We start from the raw sequence: 26,219 nt of genomic DNA on the forward strand, positions 1-26,219 counted from the left end.
TAATGGGGATTCTGTAACCTGGCACAGGACCTCATACAACTATCACAAGATGACAGCAGGAATAGGTAATGTTTATTTAGCTCCTAATGTGTGCCAGGCACTGGGGCAAAAAACTTCATGTGCTTAATCGTTTAATCCTCATGACCAATAAGCACATGCAAACATCACTAATTATTAAGGAAATGCAAATTAAAACTACAATGGGATATCACCTCACAACCATTAGGATGGCTACTATCAAAAAAACAGAAAATAGGCTGGGCACGGTGGCTCACACCTGTAATCCTAGCACTCTGGGAGGCCGAGGCGGGCAGATTGCTCAAGGTCAGGAGTTTGAAACCAGCCTGAGCAAGAGCATGACCCCGTCTCTACTATAAATAGAAAGAAATTAACTGGCCAACTAATATATAGAAAAAATTAGCCAGGCATGGTGGCACATGCCTGTATTCCCAGCTACTCGGGAGGCTGAGGCAGCAGGATAGCTTGAGCCCAGGAGTTTGAGGTTGTTGTGAACTAAGCCGATGCCACGGCACTCAGTCTAGCCTCGGCAACAAAGCGAGACTCTGTCTCAAAAAAAAAAAAAAAAGAAAAGAAAATAACAAGTGTTGACATGGATGTGAAGAGATCAAAACTCATGTACATTGTTAGCAAGAATGTAAAAATGGAAGAGTCACTATGGAAAACAGTATGGTAGTCCCTTGAAAAATTAAAAACAGAATTACCATATGATCAAGCAATTCCATCTCTGGGTACATACCCAAAAGAATTAAAGGCAGGGTCTCAAAGATATTTGTATGCCCATGTTCATAGCAGCATTATTCAAATTAGCCAAAATGTGGAATCAACCCAAATGTCTATCCACAGATGAGTGAATAAGCAAAATGGGGTCTATCCATACAATGGAACATTGTTCAACCTTAAAAATTCTGACACGTAGCACAACATAAACAAATCTTGAGGACATTATGCTAAGTAAAATAAGCTAGGCACAAAAAAGAGAAATACTGCATGATTCAACCTATGGGAGGTACCTAGAGTAGTCAAAATCATACACACAGACAATAAACTGGTGATTGCCAAGGACTGGGGAAGGGGAAAACAGGGAGTTGTTTAGCAGGTACAGAGTTTCAGTTTTACAAGATGAAAAGAGGTATGGAAATGGATGGCGGTGATCGCTGCACAGCATCGTGACTGTATCAAACACCACTGAACTGTACACTTAGTTAAGATGGGCCGGGCGCGGTGGCTCACACCTGTAATCCTAGCACTCTGGGAGGCTTCGGCAGGCAGATTGCTCGAGGTCAGGAGTTCGAAACCAGCCTGAGCAAGAGCATGACCCCGTCTCTACTATAAATAGAAAGAAATTAATTGGCTAACTAATATATATAGAAAAAATTAGCCAGGCATGGTGGCGCATGCCTGTATTCCCAGCTACTCAGGAGGCTGAGGCAGGAGGATCACTTGAGCCCAGGAGTTTGAGGTTGCTGTGAGCTAGGCTGACGCCACGGCACTCACTCTAGCCTGGGCAACAAAACAAGACTCTGTCTCAAAAAAAAAAAAAAAAAAAAAGTTAAGATGGGCCAGGCGTGGTGGCTCATGCCTGTAATCCTAGCACTTTGGGAGGCCAAGGCATGAGGACTGTTTGAGGCCAGGAGTTCAAGACCAGCCTGGGCAACACAGCAAGATCCTGTCTCTACAAAAAAAAAATTTTTTTTTTTTTGAGACAGAGTCTCACTTTGTTGCCCGTGGCGTCAGCCTAGCTCACAGCAACCTCAAACTCCTGGGCTCAAGTGATCCTACTGCCTCAGCCTCCCGAGTAGCTGGGACTACAGGCATGCGCCACCATGCCAGACTAATTTTTTCTATATATATTAGTTGGTCAATTAATTTCTTTCTATTTTTAGTAGAGATGGGGTCTCGCTCTTGCTCAGGTTGGTTTCGAACTCCTGATCTTGAGCAATCCCCCTGTCTCTGCCTCCCAGAGAGCTAGGATTACAGGCGTGAGCCACCGCGCCTGGCCTCTACAAAAAAATTTTTAAAAATTAGCCAGACCTGGTGCCACATGCCTGTAGTCCCAGCTACTCAGGAGGTTGAGGCAGGAGGATCACTGGAGCCCAGGAGTTGGAGGTTGCAGTGGGCTATGATGATGCCACTGCACTCTAGCCAGGGTGATAGAGCAAGACTTTTGTCTCAAAAAAAAAAAAAAAGAAAGAAAAAAAAGAAATAGTTAAGATGGTAAATTTTTTTAAAAGATGGTAAATTTTTTTTTTTTTTTTTTTTGAGACAAGAGTCTCACTTTGTTGCCCAGGCTAGAGTGAGTGCCGTGGCGTCAGCCTGGCTCACAGCAACCTCAAACTCCTGGGCTCAGCAATCCTCCTGCCTCAGCCTCCCGAGTAGCTGGGACTACAGGCATGCACCACCATGCCCGGCTAATTTTTTTATATATATATTTTTAGTTGGTCAATTAATTTCTTTCTATTTTTGGTAGAGACAGGGTCTTGTTCAGGCTGGTTTCGAACTCCTGACCTTGAGCAATCTGCCCACCTCGGCCTCCCAAAGTGCTAGGATTACAGGCGTGAGCCACCGCGCCCGGCCAGATGGTAAATTTTATATGTGGATTTTAACATAATTTTTTAAAATTAGAAAATGTTGGAAACATTCTCCTAGACATCAGCCTAGGCAAAGAGTTTATGAAGAAGTCCCCAAAGGCAATCACAGCAGCAATAAAAATAAATAAATGGGACATGATCAAACTAAAAAGCTTCTGCAAGGCCGGGCGCTGTGGCTCACGCCTGTAATCCTAGCTCTTGGGAGGCCGAGGCGGGCGGATTGCTCAAGGTCAGGAGTTCAAAACCAGCCTGAGCAAGAGCGAGACCCCGTCTCTACTATAAATAGAAAGAAATTAATTGGCCAACTGATATATATATAAAAAATTAGCCGGGCATGGTGGCGCATGCCTGTAGTCCCAGCTACCCGGGAGGCTGAGGCAGAAGGATCGCTCGAGCCCAGGAGTTTGAGGTTGCTGTGAGCTAGGCTGACGCCACGGCACTCACTCTAGCCTGGGCAACAAAGCGAGACTCTGTCTCAAAAAAAAAATAAAAAATAAAAAAAATAAATAAAAAGCTTCTGCACAGCCAAAGAAATAGTCATGAAAGTAAACAGACAACCTACAGAATGGGAGAAAATTTTTGCATCCTACGCATCCGATAAGGGGCTGATAACTAGAATATACTTAGAACTCACGAAAATCAGCAAGAAAAAAATCAAATAACCCTATTAAAAAGTGAGCAAAGGACTTGAACAGAAACTTTTCTACAGAAGACAGAATGGCCAACAAACATATGAAAAAATGCTCAACATCTCTAATCATCAGGGAAATGCAAATCAAAACCACATGAGATATCACTTAACTCCAGTGAGAATGGCCTTTATCAAAAAGTCTCCAAACAATAAATGCTGGCGTGGATACGGAGAGAGAGGAACACTCCTACACTGCTGGTGGGACTGCAAACTAGTTCAACCTCTGTGGAAAGCAATATGGAGATACCTTAAAGCGATACAAGTGAATCTACCATTTGATCCAGCAATCCCATTGCTGGGCATCTACCCAAAAGATCCAATGACACTCTACAAAAAAGATACCTGCACTCAAATCTTTATAGCAGCACAATTCATAATTGCAAGGCTGTGGAAACAGCCCAAGTGCCCATCAATCCAAGAATGGATTAATAAAATGTGGTATATGTATACCATGGAGTACTATACAGCTCTAAGAAACAACAGTGATATAGCACATCTTATATTTTCCTGGTTAGAGCTGGAACCCATACTACTAAGTGAAGTAACCCAAGAATGGAAAAACAAGCACCACATATACTCACCAGCAAACTGGTATTAACTGAACAGTACCTAAGTGGACACATAGGTACTACAGTAATAGGGTATTGGGCACGTGGGAGGGGGGCGGGTATATACATACATAATGAGTGAGACATGCACCATCTGGGGGATGGTCATGCTGGAGACTCAGACTTGTGGGGGGAGGGGGGAATGGGCATTTATTGAAACCTTAAAATCTATACCCCCATAATATGCCAAAATAAAAAAAAAAGAAAAAATATATCTGAGAAGGGATTTGTATCTAGAATATATAAGCAGCACTTATAACTCAATAATAGAAAGACAAAGAAGCCAATTGAAAAACAGGCAAAAAACCTGAATAGATGGGGGAGGGGGGAAAAGGGCATTTATTGAAACCTTAAAATCTGTACCCCCATAATATGCCGAAATAAAAAATAAATAAATAAAAGACTTGAATAGACAATTCTCCAAAGATACCCAAATGGCCAATAAGCACATGAAAAGATGTTCAGTATCCTTATTCATCAGGGAAATGCACATCAAAACGACAATGAGATACCATTTCACACCCACTAAGATGGCTAGAATAAAAAAGACAAATAATACAGTGCTGGTGGCCAGTCAAGGTGGCTCCGGCCTGTAATCCTAGCCCTCTGGGAAGCCGAGGCGGGCAGATCGATCAAGGTCAAGAGTTCGAGACCAGCCTGAGCAAAAGTGAGACCCCCGTCTCTACTAAAAATAGAAAGAAATTAGCTGGACAACTAAAACTATATAGAAAAAATTAGCCGGGCATGGTGGTGGCATGCCTGTAGTCCCAGCTACTCAGGAGCCTGAGGCAGGAGAATCGCTGGAGCCCAGGAGTTTGAGGTTGCTGTGAGCGAGGCTGACGCCACGGCACTCTAGCCTGGGCAACAGAATGAGACTCTGTCTCAAAAATAAATAAATAAATAAAAATAACTGTGCTGGCAAGGGCACAGAGAAATCAAATCCCTCTTACACCCTCGGTGGGAATGGAAAATGGTGGAGCCACTTCCGAAAAGTCTGGCTCTTCCTCAAAAGGGGACCACAGAATTGCCATACGAGCCAGCAACTGCATGCTTAGGTGAGCTGTTTTTCTCACAATTATCCTGATAACAGCTATGTGGTCTTTGCTAGCCCCAGTCGGCAACTCTCCAACACAGCGTGGGTATCCCACAATTCCATTCTGACACCTACTGCCAAAGTTGGCACAGTCTCCCAAGATTGCTCCCCACTTCAGACACCAGTCGAAAGTCCCAGAGGCCACAGCCCCCTCCTCAAGTTTAACAATTTGCTGGAATAGCTCACAGAACTGAGGAAAGGGCTTGCCTTACCATTGCCCATTTATTCTAAATGATACAACTCAGGAACGGCCGGATGGAGGCGATCCAGGAGTGCAAGGCCCACGCCCTCCCCAGGCGTGCTGCCTCCCAGCACCTCGATGTGCTCACCCAATCCCCAAAGCCCAATCTCGTAGGGGTTTTTCCAGAGATCTCATGACACAGGCAGGACTAATGAAATACTGGCTACTGGTGATCGGCATAACCTTGAGCCTCTCTCCCCTCCCAGGAGGTTGAGGGGTGTAGCTGAAAATTCCAACCCTCTAATCCTGCCTTGGTCTGTCTGGGGACCAGCCCCACCAGCCGTCCCGTTAGCACACAAGACGCCCTTACCACTCCAGAGATCCCAAGGGTCTCAGGAGCTCCATGTCAGGAGAACAAAAGACCCTCCCTTTCAGAATGAACTGAAGTGATGGTGACACAGCTCTGCGAACATACTAGAACCCACTGAATTGTACAGTTTCATGGATGAATGGATGAATTGTGTGGCATGTGAACTACATCCCAATAAAGCAAGCACAAAGTGGGAGTATATGCCCACTCAACAAAGCTTCTGCAAAGTTTAGGAGAAATAAAGTATGGGAAAGCCATTTGTGAGCAGCACATTACAGAGTTTAGGATTAGCCGATTGTGCAAGAGCAGCTCCCTATGGCCCTGCACCAACCTTCTGATCTCAAGTTATAGCTCCACCTCCCCCGGGGCAAAGGCAAAGCAGGGCAGAGGTGGGGGCAGACGCTGGCTGGGTGACAGCCAGCACGGCTGCAGCCACTGTCATCACCAAACCCACCTCACGCCTGGAAAGGCCCCAGCTGTCCCCAGCCAAGAACGCCAGGCCTGGTGCCACCTCCTCCCAAGAGCCCAGGGGGCTCCACTGGGTCCCGGGAGAAGAACACGCCAGGGCTCGACTGAGGATGAACGCTTAAGTGGGCGCTTTCAATCCGATAACACACACAGCTCACCGACACCCAGCCCCCGCCGTCCCTTCCCAGCAGTTTCCGGTGACCCTTCCACATCACGTGGCCCAAGCACCCCTAGGACAGGCTGCCCAGTCAGCCTCACCAGCCACAACGGGGTGGGAACAACAGCTCTGTGGACACAGAACAGTCCTGGACATCCTACCTTCTAGTGCTGCAGGGGCGGGAGGGCAAGGCCCTGTGCCCGTGCCCGACAGCTCTCTCGGAGGCACAGGATCTTCTCCTGGGCCCCACACACTCCCAGCTGGCCACCTGCCTCCCAAGCTCCCAAAGTCGGAGAGCCCTGGCCAGCAGCTTCATCCTGCCCTGAGTGGGCCAAACTGGTCACCCAGCTCCTGGCGAGGCCTGCGTCCACGTGGGCCAGCTTAGCAGTGATGCCTGATCGCTCCCTTCCTCCCACCGCAGCAAGCGGCTGCTCTGCTTGGCTGCTCTGCTTCTTGGCTGCTCTGCTTCCGGAGCAAGCACAGGAGCCTGTGATGCAAGGAATTCAAGACTCAGCCTGAAGTCACAGAGCCAGGGCTCTCCCATGAGCAAATGAGAGGGAGGCAGGTCAGGGCCACCGCCCATCTGCGGGAGAGGGGAATCGGGTGGGGCTGCAGCAACACCCTCAAGGATTCCCATCCCCGGGACCTTAAGCTTTTACATCACTTGGGCTGGGCTGGCCCTCTGGCAGGAGCAGCCTGGGTCCCACCTGGACCAAAAGGTCCTGGGCACACATTGCTGACTAGCACAGAGGTCCTGGCAAAGTTTAGGGGACGGAGGAAGACAGACACACCCCACAGTGAGGCAAGTGCCTAGCCAGCCTTCAGAAAGTAGCTCTCAACATCCAGGAGGGCTGAGGAAAAGGCAGCCCCCCTCCCCACCCCCAGAGTCAGAGGCAGTAGGGCTGGGGTGGGGGCTCAGGTGCCTGTTTTTCTTTTTACTTTTTATTGCAGAAAACATCAAATACTTGCAGGAGTGGAGGGAGGGAGGAATGAAGCCCCATGTCCCCATCATGTAGCCCCCAGATGGTCAACTCGGGCACTTCTGGTCTCCTCTCCCTTCCTACCCATTCCCCCATGACACATTATTTTCCAGCAAACCCCAGACATAACAGCTTGGCATCTGTAAATATTTCATCATTCCCTCTAAAAGATAAAAACTTTTTTTCTTGAGACAGGGTCTAGTTATGTTGCCCAGGATGGTCTCAAACTCTTGGGCTCAAGTGATCCTCCTGCCTTGGCCTCCCAAAAAGCTGGGACTATAAGCAAGGATCCCACCTAAAATATAATACAAATTCTTTAATATCATTAAATATCAAGTGACTATTCATGTTTCCTTGATTAAGTCCTAAATCAAGGTATTGAATTATTATGAAACATGACTATTCATGTTTCCTTGATTAAGTCCTAATTAAGTGTATCGAAATCTGCATTTGTGAATTTCTTTAATATGCACCAAAAGCTGAGAAGAACCCAAATGTTCATGGCTGTTGAAGAGAGAAACCTTGATGTGGAGGCCGCAGAATACCAGGCAACAGGGAGGCAGGATGCGCCAACGCCACACGGGCTGAGGCTCGCAGGCTTTGTGCTAGATATGAGTCTATCTCAGTGAAATTCTAGAAAAGGTAAAACTAGTGCAGATCTGTTGGCCAGGAACCAGGGGTCAGGGTGGGAAATGACTGTGAAGGGGTAGAAGGAAACTTTCTGGGGTGAAGGAAATAACCCACATCACAACGGGGTTGGTCATTACACAGGTACACGTACGCATTTTAAAATAGGTGCATTTACTGTATGTGCATTACACCTCAACAAACTTGTTTTTAAAAAAAAAAACTACAATATAATTATCTCAACCTAAAATAAAAGAAAGTAGTTATTCCTTAATATTATTACCAAGGGAGAATTCAAGTTTCCCCATTATCTCTTAAAATCTGCATCTCGTTGACTCTACTAAAGTATTATTTACATGGAGAAAATCTGCATTTGTAACAAACTTCCCCAGTTATTCAGACATAGGGAGTCCAAGCACAGGGGGCCCTATGACCTATCCCCCTGCCCAGGTTACCTCTAGAGTAAAGCAGCCCAGTGGGATGGGAGGCCCTGACAGCCCGTGCGGTCACCCCTGGTGTGGGTCCCACAGGGCAGGTAGGTCCCACAGAGGATGCAACGTCTGGCCTATCTGGCCTGACTGGAACCAGGAGCTGGTCAGTTGCAGGTGCCAACTGCAAGGTGGTGCCAGGCTGCCTGGCCCACTTACAGGGTGAAGCCGAATGTGGTGGACAAAGGTCTCCCCACGAACAGGCCCTCTGGCCTACAGAGACTGCATCTTCACCAGGGTCCCCACATTCCGGCAGGAAGGCGGCCAGCACTGTGCATCACTTTATGGAATGTTCCAGAATACTAGTTCTGAGTGTGGTTTCTATAAATCAGATTCCATTTTCATTAATCCCATTGTAAAACCAAAGACAGAGCCCCACCTGTAAAAGATTCCAATCCTGTAACATACTAAAATTCACATCCAATCAACTAGTGTTGACTGGCATATCTCCTAGACACAAGGCACGACTACAGGCAGTCAGGGTACCATAGGCACAAGCAACCAGTGATCCAAGGAGACTTCCTGATAGAGTGTGGCAAGCAAAAAAATTAATTTATTAAAAAAAAAACACACCTTGTACTAACAGATCTCACACACCTCTCTACAAATGAAAGATTCCAAGTTACCTGCCTGCTGAGCAGTGTGCACCCCAAGGTCTTTTAGCATGCTCCTTTAGGAACCCCACCCCACCCCAGGACTACTAGTAAATTCTGGTTTTTAAATTCCTCTACATATTTCACTACCCATAAGGAATTCACCAGCCACAGGTGGCTAGCTACATTTGCATTTAAATCAACTAAAATTGACACAATTAAAAATTCAGTTCCAGACAGGTGTGATGGCTCACACTTATAATCCCAGTAATTCGAAGGCCGGAGGCCGAGGGGATCACATGAGGCCAGGAGTTGGCATCAGACTGGACAACATTGCAAGACCCCTGTCTCTACAAAAAAAAAATTTTTTTAATTCAGTTCCTCCATGGCCTGTCCACCTTTCAATAACCCCATGTGTGGCTAGTGGCTATCACACTGGACAGCAACAGACCCAGCACATTTCCACTACTTCAGAAAGTCACGGTGGACAGCACTGCCCTACAATGCTACAGGTTTCACATTCTAGAACTGAGTCCAACAAGTAAAAAGTAATTCACTAACTAAAGGTTAACATTACTCAAAATAAAACAAAGGAAAAATGGTCTTCTGATTCTGCCACAAGAATTGTCCTTATAGAAAAAAAAAAGAAAAAGAAAAATGCTCTTCTGAGACTTTAAAGGCTGTCCCAGAACCTGCATCTCTAATAACACTCCATAGTGGCCTAACTGGCTGTCGTAAGGTGGGGCTCCCAAAGGAGAACAGTTCTTTCTGTGAGTTGATGTGCCTGGAACTTGGCTAATGGTATTAATCCTCACAACCCTAAGACAGGCACTATTACTATCTCCATCTTACAGATAAGAAAACTGAGGTCAAGCAAGGTTAAGGAATGTGCCTATAGCCTCACACCACCTGCTAGAGGAAGAGCTGGGATACGAGCCATAAGCCTGAGCCTGCACCCCATTTTTCAGATAAAAAGAGCTTCCACTGACTTACAATGTGCCAGCCACTAGCTACATTTTCTTTTATTTAACCTCAAAGCAAACCATGAGAAAAGGGGGACACAGAAAGGTTAAGCAGTGTGCTTCAGGTCACACAGCTAGCAAGGGGCAGGGGCCCAATATGCCCCTGGGCCTAGGCCTACAGAGGTGCCTCTGACCACCACCCTCGCCTGCCTTTAAAGCCCTAATTCCTTCAACAGTGTCAGAACTGAGACCATGTGACACTCTAATTGCCTAGGATGGCGACCCCTGAAGGCAGGGCCTGAATTTTCCATGCCTTGGTTTCCCACCTGGTGCTCTGCTTCTCAGTGGTGTCCCGTGAGGCCTTCCTTGTTAAATTCATGGGCTTGGCTGTGCTAGGCCAGGAGGCTCCTCTTTCAAGGACCTCTTTCAGGGTATCAGCTCAGGTGTCCTTAAAGGGCTCCCCATCCTGGTATAACCACTCTCCAGCATCCTGGGGTTTCAGATCAGGCCCACATCACCACCGCCCTCTTCAGAGCGCCCCCCTTGGCAGTCACGCTCTGCACCTGAGGCTCACCTCAGCCAGGCACCCTGCTCAGGAGTCCCACCGCCAAAGCAGCCACTTAAAGACAATATGTAATTGTGAATCTGAGACAGCAAGAAGCAGCCCAGTTGGTACAGTGGGTGAGAAATAGCACACATATCCCATTCAGTCCTTGGCTTAAAAAAATAATAAAAACAAAATAAAAAATAAAATAAAATAAAAAGAAAAGCGCACATACATGCCTGAGAATGGATGGAAGTATCTAAAGCTATACAAAAATCTATTAACTGTTAGAAGCGGGTTGAAAAAAGACAATACATACAGACTGGCTATTCATCATCCTGAAGAGGTAAATAAAAGCCCAGCCTTCCATGGTAGATTTAAATCAATATTTTTTTTATTCAGGAGTATGGTGGGAAGAACACTGAATCTGGAATCGGCCCCTGGTGCTCTTAGGGCAGGATGACCTTATAGTTACTAAGTCTCCTGGAACCCCCAACTTCCTCCTCCACACAGGTGGGGTGGAGGTCCTTACTATTTGGGCAAAGCAAGTGAGATAAGGCAGGTACAGCAGTGAAGCCCAAGGTCCCCCAGCCAATTCTCTGCAGAGCTGATTCAAGGACCTGATTGGTCCAGGCCATTTGTCTCCAAACATCAGTGACTTCTATCATCTTTGTCCCAGAGAACTCCAGAGTGGGTGGGGCCGCGGCATCCACACAGCCAATAGCAAAGCAAATGGAGCCAGGCTCCCCAAAAGATTCCCCCTCTCTGGAAAAGTCAAAACTGACCTTGAGAATAGGAAAGGCCCTGCACCAGGCCAGAAGACAGAACTGGGGGTCAAAGAGCTTCATTTATCCAGCACTTACTATATGCCCAGCCTTCCAGGGAGATGTCAACATCCACAGGGAGGTCACTTGCCTCTGTTGTACTTGGCCTGGACTCAAGGTCAGTGTGATGCCTGACTTCCAGGCTTGAGGAACCCACCCCCAAAATAGAAAGCAACTCTCACTCTCGGTGGTCCATCAAGCAGGACAGGACCAGCTGCAGGCCCCGGTGCCTGTGCAGGCACAGGCTAAAGGCCCAGCCTCCTTCCCCAAATGCCAGCTTGCCTCAGCTTCCGATTGTGCTGAAGGGAACTGCAGAGTAACCTTGAGGCCGCCCTCCCACCTCCTATGGGAAATTGAGCTAGTTCAGGATCTCCAGCTTCCTCTGAGGGCCTACATCTGTCTCCTAGGTCAGCGCCCGCCAGAGGAAGGACGCAGGGGTGGGGGGCTCGCTTAGAGAACAACCCTTCGTCCCTATTGTGCGAGATGCTTTCAGGCCCAAAGGACCACTCACTCCCTTTTCTTAGCAGCAAACTGAGGCCAAGAGTCTAATCCGTTCTCCTTGTAGTGCCTGCTCTCCAGAGCCTAAGCAGCGCACTGAGGGGACAACAGAGCCCAGCCCCCTCCCACCGATGGCGCGCGCGGCTCTGGGTATCCGCCCTCCACCTCTGGGGCTTGGCTTGGCTCCGCACAACCGCCGAGGTAACGACCCCGAACCTCCAGAGGCGAGGCGGGGCCGCTGGGCCGAGGCTCCGAGGCTCGCGGGCAGGGGGCGGGGCGAGCCCGCGGGCGCTGGGGGCTGTGCACCGACCCCGCCGGCGCCGGACCCCGACCCGGCCGCTCCCCGCCCGAACGGCCCGCGCCCGCGGCCGCCGCCCAGAGGATGCGGCCCGGAGGCCGGCGGGAGGAGTCCGGGGGCAGCCCGGCTTCTCGGCATCGGCGGGTGCGTCGCGGCCCTGGACGCGGAGGCGCGACCCCCGCCCCGCCCCGCCCCTCTCGGCACCGGCGGATGGGGCCGAACGCGGGCGGATGCTGCGGGCGGGGACCGCGCGGCGGGTGGGGCAGGCCCAGGGCGTCGGTCGGGCGATGCCGGCTGCCGCCCGCGTCGCGAAGGCCCCTCTCTTACCGGCAGATCTGGATGGCGGACGGCGTCTCGGAGGCCGGGACCGACATGCTGGCGGCGGCTGCGGCGACGGCGGGCGGCAGCGGGAGAGCGCAGGTGTCCGGCAGGCCCGGCGCGGAATGAATGAGCCGGGGCGGCGCCATGGAGGGGGAGGACGGAGGCGGAGCCGCGGAGCCGGAGAGGCGGGGCCTGCGTGCCGGGGGCGAATCGAACGCAGCCTCCCCGCGCGGGCCCCGCCCCCGCGCAGGCCCCGCCCCCCGGCCCGCTCCAGGGGCCGCCAGGGCCGCCGGCGTCTCTCGCGGGCGTCCTGCGCTGGCGGCGGCGTGGGTCGCGCAGGGGCGCCGTTTCCAGAAGGTTCCGCGGCGGTTGGGCGGCGCCGGCGCGGTGAAGGCCCGTGGGCCGCGAAGGCAGCGGCCGGCCCCGGTGCGGCCCAAGTCGCGGAGCCTGGCGGACGCGGCTGCCGGCCCTCCCGCGCGGCGGCCGACTCTAGTGCGGGGCGTTGCCGCCGCCCGCGCCCGCGATTCGCTGCCCGCCGGGCCTGGGCGGCCGCTGAGGTCAACGCGGAAGGCCCTGCCGGGCGCCCGGCCGGCACGCCCGACGCCCGCCCCCACCGCCGCCTCTGAGGTCGGCCATAGCGGAAAATGGAGGCGAGTTCCTGTAGAGGAAGGTCTGTGCCGCGGCTGGGGTGCCCGCGGCCGGCCGGCGGGACGGGACCTCGGCCGCGGCCGCGCGGCACGAGCCGGGGAGGGAGGGGGCGTCTGTCTGCACCGTCCACACCGGTTTCCCGGCCAGCGCCAGCCTCAGCCTGCCGTGCATGTGCCGCAGGGCCGGACGCGAAGGTGCCGGTCTGTTTGCACCGCGCTCGCCACGCCCTGCAGGGGAGTCCAGGCCAAGTCCGGGTCACGGAATCCACCAAAAACAGCAAAGAGGGAGGGGAGAGGCGGTCACTCCTGGCTGCTGGAATTACGGAGAGCGTTTTAACCGCCTATGCAGTTTGACTTTTCCCACATTTTCTACAGTGAGCATAGATGTGTCTACTCAGATTAAAAATGAGTAAATAAAACCCACAGCACTCAAGCTCTCCAGTGCAATTTGGACAACCTGTTTATACTCAGCGGGGTAGCTCTAAAGGAACTGGACCGCAGAGGGAGCCCACAGCGTGATCTAAAACTCCTAGGAGCAGAGGGGTAGCCCTAATCAGGTCTCTGTAGCTTCATGGCTGTATTACAGTTTCCTTGTCCCATCCTGGCCACCAAGCCTACCCATACACCACGTTGTCCCAGTAAGGTTGAGGTGCGAGGAAGCAATGACGGTTGTAGAGCCTTAGGCAAGGCAGTTTCCTTTTCTGTTAAAAAAAAAAGGTGATGGCTGAGCGTGGTGGCTCACCTCTGTAATCCTAGCACTCTGGGAGGCCGAGGTGGGCGGATTGCTCAAGGTCAGGAGTTCAAAACCAGCCTGAGCAAGAGCAAGACCCAGTCTCTACTATAAATAGAAAGAAATTAATTGGCCAACTAACATATGTAGAAAAAATTAGCCGGGCATGGTGGGACATGCCTGTAGTCCAAGCTACTGGAGAGGCTGAGGCAGCAGGATTACTTGAGCCCAGGAGTTGGAGGTTGCTGTGAGCTAGGCTGACGCCACGGCACTCACTCTAGCCTAGGCAACAAAGTGAGACTCTGTCTCAAAAAAAAAAAAAAGAACATTCTGTTCTTCAAAAAGTTCAACGTCTGTCAGGTGTGGTGACTGGTGCCTGTTGTCCCAACTACCTGGGAAGCTGACCTGGGAGGATCCTTTGGGCCCAGGAGTTCCAGGTTGTAGTATGCTACAATCAGGCATTGCACTCCAGCCTGGGAGACCCGGAGATCTTGTGTCTTAAAAAAAAAAAAAAAAATTCAAAATCTGATTGGCTGATTGGGATCCAAATCAGGGACACAAACAGCCTGACTCAGCCACACACTGGACTAGAGAAATTCCTAGACTGGAGGGATGGGCTGAGTGGTTTAGGATTAAATAGCCTGATCCCTTCCAGAGGGGGGCAAAAATGTCATGGGGAACAATATCCCTTATGGAAAAGGGTGTGGATACTGCAGAGGACCTAGGAAAGGTAGTAACAGCTCAATCCAGGATATTCTGTAGAGACAAAATGGTGGTACGGACAATTATTTATGCTGTTGCCTTGTTTTCAAGGATAGCAGTGGGGGTGGCCAGGCTATGAGAGTCCCTTAGTAAAAACCTGGTGAATTATTTTAGCCACGGTGCTGTGGAGTTTACACTGATCACTCCTGGTTCACTGTCTCTCACTTTCCCATCTTAGGTTGTTTTCTGCTTTTCCGTCAAGCCTCAAGCTACTGGGCCATTTCTATCGTTTTTTTCAGCAAAACTTCTCAAAAGACCTATTCATAAACACTCCTTCTGGCCAGGCTCACACCTGTTATCCCAGCACTTTGGGAAGCTGAGGCAGGAGGATCGCCTTGAGGCCAGGAGTTTGCAGTGAGCTGTGTTCCTGCCACTGCACTCCAGCCTGGGTGACACAGCAAAACCTAGCCTCTTAAATAAATAAATACATACACCCTCTCCCCTCCTCCCATTCTCCTTTGAACCCATCCCATTTTATTTTTTCATTCTACCACTAATTTATCAAGGTCACTAATACTTTTCAAGTTGATAAATGCAGTATTCCATTATCAGAACTCATCTTCCTTGACCTCTCAACAGTATTTTTTTTTTTTTTTGAGACAGAGTCTCACTTTGTTGCCCAGGCTAGAGTGAGTGCCGTGGCATCAGCCTCGCTCACAGCAACCTCAGTCTCCTGAGCTCAAGTGATCCTACTGCCTCAGCCTCCCGAGTAGCTGGGACTACAGGCATGCGCCACCATGCTCAGCTAATTTTTTTTGTATATATATTTTTAGTTGGTCAATTAATTTCTTTATATTTTTAGTAGAGACAGGGTCTCGCTCAGGCTGGTTTCGAACTCCTAACCTCGAGCAATCTGCCCGCCTCGGCCTCCCAGAGTGCTAGGATTACAGGCATGAGTATTGAATAGACATGACACCCCTCCCTTCTGGAAACGCTTCTCCCTTGCTTCTATTTTCCCTCCTCCCAGGCCACCGCTCAGCCTCCCTGCCCTCCTCTCACAGCTTTGGAGAAGCCCCCAGCAGTGCTTGGACTCTCTAGGTCTCATTCTGTCTCATCCTTACCAAAAACTCGGCACTTGTCCACAAGGCCAAATCAGAAGAAGGAGGACAAATGTTTTGGGGAGGAGGAAAGAGATTTACTTTGCTGGCAAAGGAGGAAAAATGGCAGACTTTCTTGTCTCAAAATCCAAATTTCCTGAACATAAGCAGAAATACACAGCTTTTAAAGGATGGGATCTCAGCTTCAGGCAATTACTGTGGCTAACTGTTCTAATTCTCACATCTCTGCCAGAGACAAAGCCTGTGAACTCAGCCAGCCCCGACCTGGGATGAGAAGAAAGGGTCCCCTCTGCCCGCTCCTCCCTACCACTGGCCAGAGGCAGGGATGTGGGCTTCAGTACTCAGAAAGAGTGGGGAAAGCTTCAAAGAGACAGAAAACATTCTTGCCACTTTTTTTTCTTTCCAGGCCATTCCTTGTTACTCTCAATTTTACGCATCCATATCTAAGGGAGGAGGGGGGACCACTGTATTACATCATGACTTTAAATCCCGTCTATACCACACACATCTCTGGCCCACTAAATCTAAATAAATAAATACAACTAAATACATCTCTCTCCCCTAAATTCAGACTCCTGAATCCCCTGCCTGCACCCAGTGGCACTGCAGTGTGTGACAGGCGTCTCACACTCACCTCCAGAAGCTCCCTCACACTCGCTCCTCCCGCCCCACCCCCAGTAAGTTGCAAGCCCTTCCTTCCAGTTGCCCAAGCTAAGAGTCATCCTTGATTCCCCTCTCTCCTCCACACCCTCCTCCTGCAAACCATCAGCAAATACGCAGGCTCTAGCTCAACATAAATCTCAGATCTGACCACTTCTTACTGTGGCATTCAAGAATCTGCCCCAAGCCCGTGCGGTGGCTCACTCCTGTAATCCTAGCACTCTGGGAGGCCGAGGCGGGGCAGATTGCTCGAGGTCAGGAGTTCAAAATCAGCCTGAGTGAGACCCCGTCTCTACTATAAAAATGGAAAGAAATTAATTGGCCAACTAATATATATAGAAAAAAATTAGCCGGGCATGGTGGCGCGTGCCTGTAGTCCCAGCTACTCGGGAGGCTGAGGCAGAAGGATGGCTTGAGCCCAGGAGTGTGAGGTTGCTGTGAGCTAGGCTGATGTCACGGCACTCACTCTAGCCAGTGAGACTCTGTCTCAAAAAAAAAAAAAAAAGAGGCCGGGCGCGGTGGCTCACGCCTGTAATCCTAGCACTCTGGGAGGCCGAGGCGGGCGGATTGCTCGAGGTTAGGAGTTCGAAACCATCCTGAGCGAGACCCCGTCTCTACTAAAAAAAAAAATAGAAAGAAATTAATTGACCAACTAAAAATATATATACAAAAAACTAGCCGGGCATGGTGGCACATGCCTGTAGTCCCAGCTACTTGGGAGGCTGAGGCAGGAGGATCGTTTGAGCCCAGGAGTTTGAGGTTGCTGTGAGCTAGGCTGACGCCACGGCACTCACTCTAGCCTGGGCAACAAAAGTGAGACTCTGTCTCAAAAAAAAAAAAAAAAAAAAAAAGAATCTGCCCCAGTGAGTGCTCACTTTGGCAGCACAGATCCTAAAATTGGAAAGATACAGAGAAGATTAGCATGGCCAAATAAAAAAAAATTAAAATTAAAAAAAAAATCTACCTCACACCCACAGCTGCACTTCTGACCTTTCCTACCACCCTCTCCCCTTGTCACATAGCTTCAGCCACTCTGACCCCGCTGATGGTCCTTGAATACACCTGATGTGCCTCAGGGCCTTTGCACTTGTTCCTCCCTCTGCCTGGACCATTCTTTCTCAGAAGAAATGGAAAAATGTGGATGGAAAAATCCAAACTCTGCAATATTTGAAAGAGGTTTATTTGTAGCCAAATTTGAGGGCCATGACCCAGAGCCACTCCCAGGAAGCCTTGATGAGCAAGTGAACTCACTGTGGTTGAGTTACAGTTTGGTTTTATAGGTTTCAGAGAGACAGGGGTGGTTGGTCCGAGTGCAGTGGTGTTTACAACTAATTGATCACAACCAGTTACAGATTCCTTTGTTCCTTCTCCACTCCCACTGCTCCACTTGACCAGCCTTAAAAAAAAAAAAAAAAAAATTAAAAAATATAAAAAAGAGAGACAGGGGTTACAGGTAAAGTCATAAATCAATACATGGGAGGAATACATTGAATTGGCCCAAAAGGTGAGACCTCTCCAAGTGGGGGCTTACAGGTTATAGGTGGGTTTACAGATTCTTTTGCTGACAATTGGCTGAGAGAGTTGGGCTTTAAGACCAGAAAGGAAATGCTTAATTTAAGATAAAGGTGTGAGCTCTCTGGGAGGTCCAGACAGGAGGATCTTTCAAGTTAAGATAAGGATCTGCTTTCTATCTTTCTATTTTTCAGGTGATGCTAATGCTGTACAGGAATCAGGTTGGGAAGCAACTCACACAATATTTGGTTAACAAAACCTGCCTAGTGGGATTTTACCATTTGTGAGCCTGGCTCATCTGGCCCCCCTTAGGAAGGAATTTTGAGCAAAAGAAAAGATCAGAGTTCAGTCCTCACAACTATTCTAAATAAGGCCTTCCCTGGCCAGTCTTTCCTGAAATTGCCATCTCCTCAACCTCCTCCAATATTCCCTGTCCTCCTCCCTGGCTTATCTTTCTCCTTAGCACTTAACACCATTCAACATACGTTTTACTAATCTATTTATTGTGTCTTCCCCAACTAAAATGTGTAGGGTAGAAATGTTTAATTCCTATAAAGGGTAGGCACACCCTTTTCCAAGATTTTTAATCACTGCTGTATCCCAGGCTCCTAGAGGAGTGCCTAGCACACAGTGGGTGCTCAATAAGTATTTTATGAATGACTTAATCAACAGAGATAATTGATTCACCAATGGCAGATATTTAACTCATTATATTTATTTATTCATTTATTTATTTTTCTTTTTTTTTTTTTTGAGACAGAGTCTCACTCTGTTGCCCAGGTTAGAGTGAGTGCCGTGGCGTCAGCCTAGCTCACAGCAACCTCAAACTCCTGGGCTCAAGTGATCCTCCTGCCTCAGCCTCCCGAGTAGCTGGGACTACAGGCATGCGCCACCATGCCTGGCTAATTTTTTCTGTATATATTAGTTGGCCAATTAATTTCTTTCTATTTACAGTAGAGACGGGGTCTTGCTCTTGCTCAGGCTGGTTTCGAACTCCTGAGGTCAAACGATCCGCCCACCTCAGCCTCCCAGAGAGCTAGGATTTAACTCATTATATTTAATGTACACTCTTTCTTTAGACTAGAAATGTCCACAAACTGTTGTTTTTTATAAAAAGTCCTTTAAATATATTGTTTAAAAAATGTATCCTAATTTTTATGGAAGGATACTTATGAAATTGTAGATAGTGGTAACCTTTGCGTAAAAAGTCATTACTTTTCATTTTTCATATTTTTGTACTGTTACCACCTGACCTCTTATCTGTTTTATTATTTTTCTTGTCAATATGGAGTACAGGATATGAAGCAGCAGGAAGTCTTATCCACTGGTGGGAACGTAAGTTGGTACAACCTCTTTGGCAAACAGTTGAAAATATATACTAAAGTTGATAACAGCCATACCCTTTGATCAGCAACTCTACTACTAGGTGTGTACCCTATACATTGAGCATGAGTACACCCAGATGCTACAAAGATGGTTGGTAACAACATTGTTTGTAATCCCCAAACTGGAAATAACCCCAAACGTCCCTCAACAGTAGACTGGATCGGTGGATTGTAGCATACTCATGAATGGAATACCAAATAGTCCTGAAAACCAGTGAACTTCAGAGACACAACAGGGAAGCCTCAGGATATTGAGGAAAGGAATGAAGCTACAGAAGAATACATTTAGTACTGAACCATGCACATAATGACCTGAAACTCTGTTAGGAAAGCGTTAAGTAGGTGGTAAAGCTATAAAGAACACAAGGAAGTGATTATCACAAAAGATAGTGGGTCCCTCTCTATGGGAGGGACAGGATTATCACGAGGGTCAAGTCGGGGTAGGGATAGTGTTAATGTTTCCTCCCTTGACCTGGGTGACTGTGTACAGGTTTATAATAATTGTTTTACTTTACATACATGTTTTGTGCTTATGTTCTGTTTATATCACAATTTTTAAAAATTAATGGGTTATCTGGGAAGTGAGGCTCATGGGCCATTTTTTTTTTCTTTGTATTTTTTGGGAAGTAGTGAGCCTGCCTGGTGGTTAAGGGTGTGGACTCTCCAGTCAAATTCCTGTGTTGACAGCACAGCTCTACTTCCGACCTGGGCAGGTCACCTGCCCACTCAGTGCCCTAGTTGCTCCATCAGTAATTGTTGTGAAAACTAAGCAAACAAGGGATGAGACAATTAAGCATTCCAAAACATTAACTATTGGTATACTGAACTCCATTAAACATAAGAAATATTGTTTTTTAGGCGGGGCACGGTGGCTCACGCCTGTAATCCTAGCACTCTGGGAGGCCAAGGCTGGCGGATTGCTTGAGGTCAGGAGTTCAAGACCAGCCTAAGCAAGAATGAGACCCCCATCTCTACTAAAAATAGAAAGAAATTAATTGGCCAACTAAAAATATATAGAGTTTTTTTTTTTCTTTTTTTTTGAGACAGAGTCTCACTTTGTTGCCCAGGCTAGAGTGAGTGCCGTGGCGTCAGCCTAGCTCACAGCAACTTCAATCTTCTGGGCTCAAGCGATCCTCCTGCCTCAGACTCCCAAGTAGCTGGGACTACAGGCATGCACCACCATGCCCAGCTAATCTTTTCTAAATATATTACTTGGCCAATTAATTTCTTTCTATTTAGTAGAGATGGGGGGTCTCACTCTTGCTCAGGCTAGTTTCGAACTCCTGACCTCAAGCAATCCACCCGCCTCAGCCTCCCAGAGTGCTAGGATTACAGGTGTGAGCCACCGTGCCCAGCCTAAAAATATATAGAAAAAATTAGCCGGGCACGGTGGCGCATACTTGTAGCCCCAGCTACTCGGGAGGCTGAGGCAGCAGGATCGCTTCAGCCCAGGAGTTTGAGGTTGCTGTGAGCTAGGCTGACGCCACGGCACTCTAGCCTGGGCAACAACATTGAGACTCTGTCTCCAAAAAAAAAAAGAAAGAAAGAAAGAAAGAAATATTGTTTTTTAAACTGAAGATCTGTTTCTTGTGTCAGCTTGAATTCATATCTCAGAGCTCTAAAACAGAAGAGGCCTAATGGACACGACCCATGCTACTGGGCCACCCCTGGGCCTGGGCGGAGGCAGTGGGCAGGGCCGAGGGGAGGGCTCCCAGGGCGTGCCTGCAGAGCCCCACGGACAGCTGGGCCTCTCTGTAAACACAGGGAGCTTCCAGCCAGCCTGTGTCTGAAAGTCACATGAAGGCCACCCATTGCGGGGGCCTCAGCAAGGTAGCAGTCAAGAGACTCTCTGGGACGGAACAGGACAGCCCATGGGGAGAGGGGCAGCAGGACAGCCGAGAGCTGCAGGAGGCTGTGTGGCCCCAGGCTGGCTACTAACCCGTCTGTTCCTCACTTCCCACCTTGGAAACACTGGGGAAGCTGTAGTACCCGGCCACAGGGTTGTGGTAAGGAGCCGATAAGTAGACATCAGAAAGCACTTGGAACAGGGCCTGGCACAGAGAAAGATTAGCCCACAGCTTTGTGACTCCCCTGGAGAAGCCCAGCTGCCCTGAGGTCCTGGGGGCTGTGGGGATGGATTTGACCAGGGGGGATTCAGACCCGTCTCAGCCCAGGAAGGAGACTCCAAGCAGCTCCAGCTGGCATTCGTGGGAGAAGAACCCTGCCGCATTCTCCAGGCCCGCCACGTCCTCCTGGGTATCAGACACAGGATGCAGCCAGGAGAGAAGGGGACCCAGTCCCTCTGTCCACGCAGCCCGTCTGTTTCTTTTGCTGTTAATGGTATTTAGCCATTGCGTTTATCCTCTTCAGAGATGATGGGCATTTCCTGATTATGCCTCTTACTCGCTCAAGAGTACATTGCCAGCAGGAAATGCATGTAAATAGGAAAGAGTGACCGTCTGTCTATTCCCAAATGGATGACAAATGTCCCATGGACGAACAGAAGCAGCTACTTGGAGAACAGCCCCCTGACCTCAAGTGTGTCCTGCTCCTAACTTAAATCTGTTTTTTTTTTTTTTGGAGCCAGAGTCTCACTTTGTTGCCCAGGCTAGAGTGAGTGCCGTGGTGTCAGCCTAGCTCACAGCAACCTCAAACTCCTAGGCTCAAGGGATCCTCCTGCCTCAGGCTCCCGAGTAGCTGGGACTACAGGCATGCGCCACCATGCCCGGCTAATTTTTTCTATATATATTACTTGGCCAATTAATTCCTTTCTATTTTTAGTAGGTCTCGCTCTTTGAACTCCTGACCTCGAGCAATCTGCCCGCCTGGCCTCCCAGAGTGTTAGGATTACAGGCGCGAGCCACCACACCCGGCCCTAACTTAACCTTTAAAGTTAAGAGTTCTGTGCTTTTTCTGGGCAGAGTGGCTAAAGTCAAGTGCCCTGACCCCAGAATGAGCCACTCTAAAGAAACCTAAAACTAATAAACGACCCATTTGAAAGCAGGACCTGTAATCCAAGAGGGAAAGTCAAGAAGAAAATGGGTCATTATGTGGCGAAGAAAAACACTCGTGAGTTTAGAATAGACATAGATTCATTTCCCAAAAGAAGCATTTAGAAATCATCTCTTCGACTCTAAGTAGGTCAGACCTTAAATCTAGGATTAAAGCCATGCCCAGTGCCTGCAAATTAATGGGGTTAGTGAGAGATCTTCAAGGTGTCTTTTTTTTTTTTTTTTTTTTTTTTTGAGACAGAGTCTCGCTTTGTTGCCCAGGCTAGAGTGAGTGCCGTGGCGTCAGCCTAGCTCACAGCAACCTCAAACTCCTGGCTCAAGCAATCCTCCTGCCTCAGCCTCCCAAGTAGCTGGCATTCGCCACCATGCCCGGCTAATTTTTTGTATATATTAGTTGGCCAATTAATTTCTTTCTATTTATAGTAGAGACGGGGTCTCGCTCTTGCTCAGGCTGGTTTTGAACTCCTGACCTCGAGCAATCGGCCCTCCTCGGCCTCCCAGAGGGCTAGGATTACAGGCGTGAGCCACCGCGCCCGGCCTTTTTTTTTTGAAACAGGGCCTTGCTCTGTCACCCAGGCTGGAGTGCAGTGGTGTCATCACAGCTCACTGCAGCCTTTCACTCCTGGCCTCAAGCGATCCCTCCCCCAACCAAGGTGCTGGGATCACTGGCATGAGCCACCGCGCAGGCCCAGAGTGCCTTTTGCCAGAGTTCTCTGCTTCCAGTGCCCCAGCAGGGCGCTGGGTCCCTCACCTGTGGTCCTGTGGCTCCACCTAGGGACGGAGCAAATTCCCGGACACCCGATCCCTCGCTCCGCCCGCCCAGGCCCACCAGGAGATCTTGCTACAAATCAGAAGAAACTTTCCCTTACTCGAATTTTTTAACAGGAACTCTGTGATTACGACAAAAAACACACAGAGGCCGGGCGCTGTGGCTCAGGCCTGTAATCCTAGCTCTTGGGAGGCCGAGGCGGGCGGATTGCTCAAGGTCAGGAGTTCAAAACCAGCCTGAGCAAGAGCGAGACCCTGTCTCTACTATAAATAGAAAGAAATTAATTGGCCAACTGATATATATATATAAAAAAAAAAATTAGCCGGGCATGGTGGCGCATGCCTGTAGTCCCAGCTACTCGGGAGGCTGAGGCAGCAGGATTGCTTGAGCCCAGGAGTTTGAGGTTGCTGTGAGCTAGGCTGACGCCACGGCACTCACTCTAGCCTGGGCAACAAAGCGAAACTCTGTCGCAAAAAAAAAAAAAAAAAAAAAAAAACACACAGAGTCTATTTCCCCGCACATATGATAATAAAAAGCTGGGATATTACTATCTGTTTCTCAAAGGCCGAGGAGAAAAGAGACGTTGGTTTTGTCCATCAAGTAATTGCTGTTTGAAGGACCCAAGGGCCCTGATTTGACAGACATGCTTATTAATTACCCTTACAGATGGAGAGATGCAAAAATTTAAAAAAATAAAAGGACAAAGAAGAAATGCTTACCTTGAGCTGGCAGGAAGGTGTGAGTCGTGACAAACACACCGGAGGGGGCTATTCCTGTCTCCCAGCCCCACCCAGGAGAGTCACCCCGGAGTGGCTCCCCAGACAAAGGACTGCTTTCTAACCAGACTCCCGCCTGGCCAGGGCGACCTGGGTCCTAAGGCTCTGGCCGGAGGACCCTTCCTTGCCTTGCTGTCTTCTGGCGGCCTCGGGTGTTCCTCGGTCGGCAGCCGCAGCCCTCCAGCCTCCGCCCCGTCTGTCTCTGCCTCTTACTCTCTCTGTGTCTGTGTCCTCCCTCTTCTTACAAGGAAGCCAGTCATCGAATTTAGGGCTCACCCTAATCCAGCATGACATCATCTTCATTTAGTTACATTTGAAAATATCCTTTTTCCAAATAAGATCATATTCTGATGTTCAAAATGGATGTGCACAGGGGGTAGCTATTCAACCCACTCTACCTGGTGCACTAGTGGCAAGGAGCACCCGAACAGTGTGACATGTCAGGAAGTAAAGAAAGACAGGGGAAAATTAGCTGGGCCTGGTGGCACACGCCTGTAGCCCCAGCTACTAGGGAGGCTCAGGTAGGAGGATCGCTTGAGGCCAGAAGTTCAAGGTTGCAGTGAGCTAGGATTGTGCCACTGCACTCTAGCCTGGGCAACAGAGCAAGACTGTGTCAAAGAAAGAAAGAAGGGAAGGAAGGAAGGAGAGAAGGAGGGAAGAAAGGAAGGAGGGAGGGAAGGAAGGAGGGAGGGAAGGAAGGAAGGAGGGAGGGAGGGAGGGCAGTAGGGAAGGAAGGAAAAAGGAATAGAAACTGGATGGAGGCCGGGCGCAGTGGCTCACGCCTGTAATCCTAGCACTCTGGGAGGCCAAGGCAGGAGGATCACTCAAGGTCAGGAGTTTGAGACCAGCCAGAACAAGAGCCAGACCCTGTCTCTGCTAAATATAGGCCAACTGAAAATATATTTTAAAAAATTAGCCGGGCATGGTGGTGCATGCCTGTAGTCCCAGCTACCCGGGAGGCTGAGGCAGAAGGATCACTCAAGCCCAGGAGTGTGAAGTTGCTGTGAGCTAGGCTGACACCACGGCACTCACTCTAGCCTGGGCAACAGAGTGAGACTCTGTCTCAAAAAAAAAAAAAAAAAAAATAGAAAAGAAACTGGATGGAAAGTGACATTCAGCTTATTGCTGCAGGACAGCATGTGCCCCTCAGGATCTGCCCCACCTCCTCCTGGCCAGCAGGCCAGTAACTAGAGTTAAGGCATTATGTAGCCCAGCTGAGGCATGCTGGGCTTGGTAAGACAGGACAGGGACCACACCTAAAGGAGCTGCAAGTCCTCCAGAGTTCACATGGGACCGAATTCAGAGGGCGATAAGTCAAAGAGGGTGGGAAACACACCTGGGTAAGGGGAAGTGCGCTGCTTTGGGAGCACTGTCCCAGGCTGCTGGGTTTACCACCCTAATAGGGAGATGGTGTGAGCACGCTCATGTGGCTAGGCTGCCTCCTAGTGGCATACCATGGACATACTATATAAAGCCAGAAATCCCCCGGATAACTATGGTCCTTAAGAGGATCTCGAGGGTGCACCAGTTACCAAATTAGTAAGGGAGGCACAGTGAAAGCACACCAGAATCACTAAGGAGTACAGCGGTGTCCAGCAACAGAGGATGTCATTCCAGGACCAAGGTCACTGTCATCCCAGCATAATGGCCTCCTAAACAGCAGAGGCCCAGTGGTAGCCTTTGACTGTCAGAGCCAGGGGATCAGAGTTACTGCAATGACCAGCAAAAACAAGTTGGCAGCCAGGGAGGCCTGACCCACAGGGAGTCATGGAGACAGTCTACGGGCAAAATAGATGGGCAGCCAACAAGGGTGCTGCAGAGATGTGTACAATTAAGGGAAACAGACAACAGATCACCAGAAGACTATGGCAATGGCTCCGATAAAAAGTAACGATCCTAGGCCGGGCGTGGTGGCTCACGCCTGTAATCCTAGCACTGTGGGAGGCCGAGGTGGGTGGATTGCTCGAGGTCAGGAGTTCGAAACCAGCCTGAGCAAGAGTGAGACGCCCATCTCTACTATAAATAGAAAGAAATTAATTGGCCAACTAATATATATAGAAAAAATTAGCCGGGCATGCTGGCGCATGCCTGTAGTCCCAGTACTCAGGAGGCTGAGGCAGGAGGATTGCTTGGGCCCAGGAGTTTGAGGTTGCTGTGAGCTAGGCTGACGCCAGGGCACTCACTCTACCCTGGGCAACAGAGTGAGACTCTGTCTCAAAAAAAAAAAGTAATGATCCTGGCCAGGCGCAGTGATTCACATCTGTGATCCCAGGGCTTTGGGAGGCCGAGGCAGAAGGATTGCTTGAGGTCAGGAGTTCAAGACCAGCCTGGGCAACATAGTGAGGCCCCCATCTCTGCACCAAATTTAAAAATTAGCCACACATGGTTGCACACACCTGTAGTCCCAGCTACTCAGCAGCTGAGGCGGAAGAATTACTTAAGCCCTTAAGTTTGAAGCTGCAGTGAGCTACGATGACACCACTGGGCTCAAGCCTGGGCAACAGAGCAAGACCCTGCCTCTAATAATAATAATAATAATCCCTTGCCCAGCTTCCATACCTGAGACAGTTTTCAGATCTAGAACCCACTGACTGGAG

The 26,219-nt window shown here is 49.3% G+C and overlaps 1 protein-coding gene and 1 pseudogene across 3 annotated transcripts in view; one reads left to right on the plus strand and one right to left on the minus strand.

Moving 5' to 3' along the window:
- Window positions 1–13,086, minus strand: part of ACOT7 (acyl-CoA thioesterase 7) — a 104,952-nt gene extending 91,866 nt beyond the window's left edge. The window contains exon 1 of one of the 3 annotated variants that reach the window (XM_020285507.2): window positions 12,319–13,086. In XM_020285507.2, coding sequence (XP_020141096.2) covers window positions 12,319–12,458 — 140 coding nt within the window. In that variant the 5' untranslated portion in view covers window positions 12,459–13,086. Of the gene's footprint in view, window positions 1–6,338; window positions 6,618–12,318 lie in introns of those variants that run through there. The other 2 variants (XM_075993465.1, XM_075993464.1) reach the window with 2 other exon arrangements.
- Window positions 13,087–17,036: 3,950 nt separating this feature from the next.
- LOC142869785 (uncharacterized) lies at window positions 17,037–17,097 on the plus strand (annotated as a pseudogene).
- Window positions 17,098–26,219: the final 9,122 nt, after the last annotated feature.

Source organism: Microcebus murinus, chromosome 2, assembly GCF_040939455.1.
Source record: "Microcebus murinus isolate Inina chromosome 2, M.murinus_Inina_mat1.0, whole genome shotgun sequence".
Classification (NCBI taxonomy): domain Eukaryota; kingdom Metazoa; phylum Chordata; class Mammalia; order Primates; family Cheirogaleidae; genus Microcebus; species Microcebus murinus.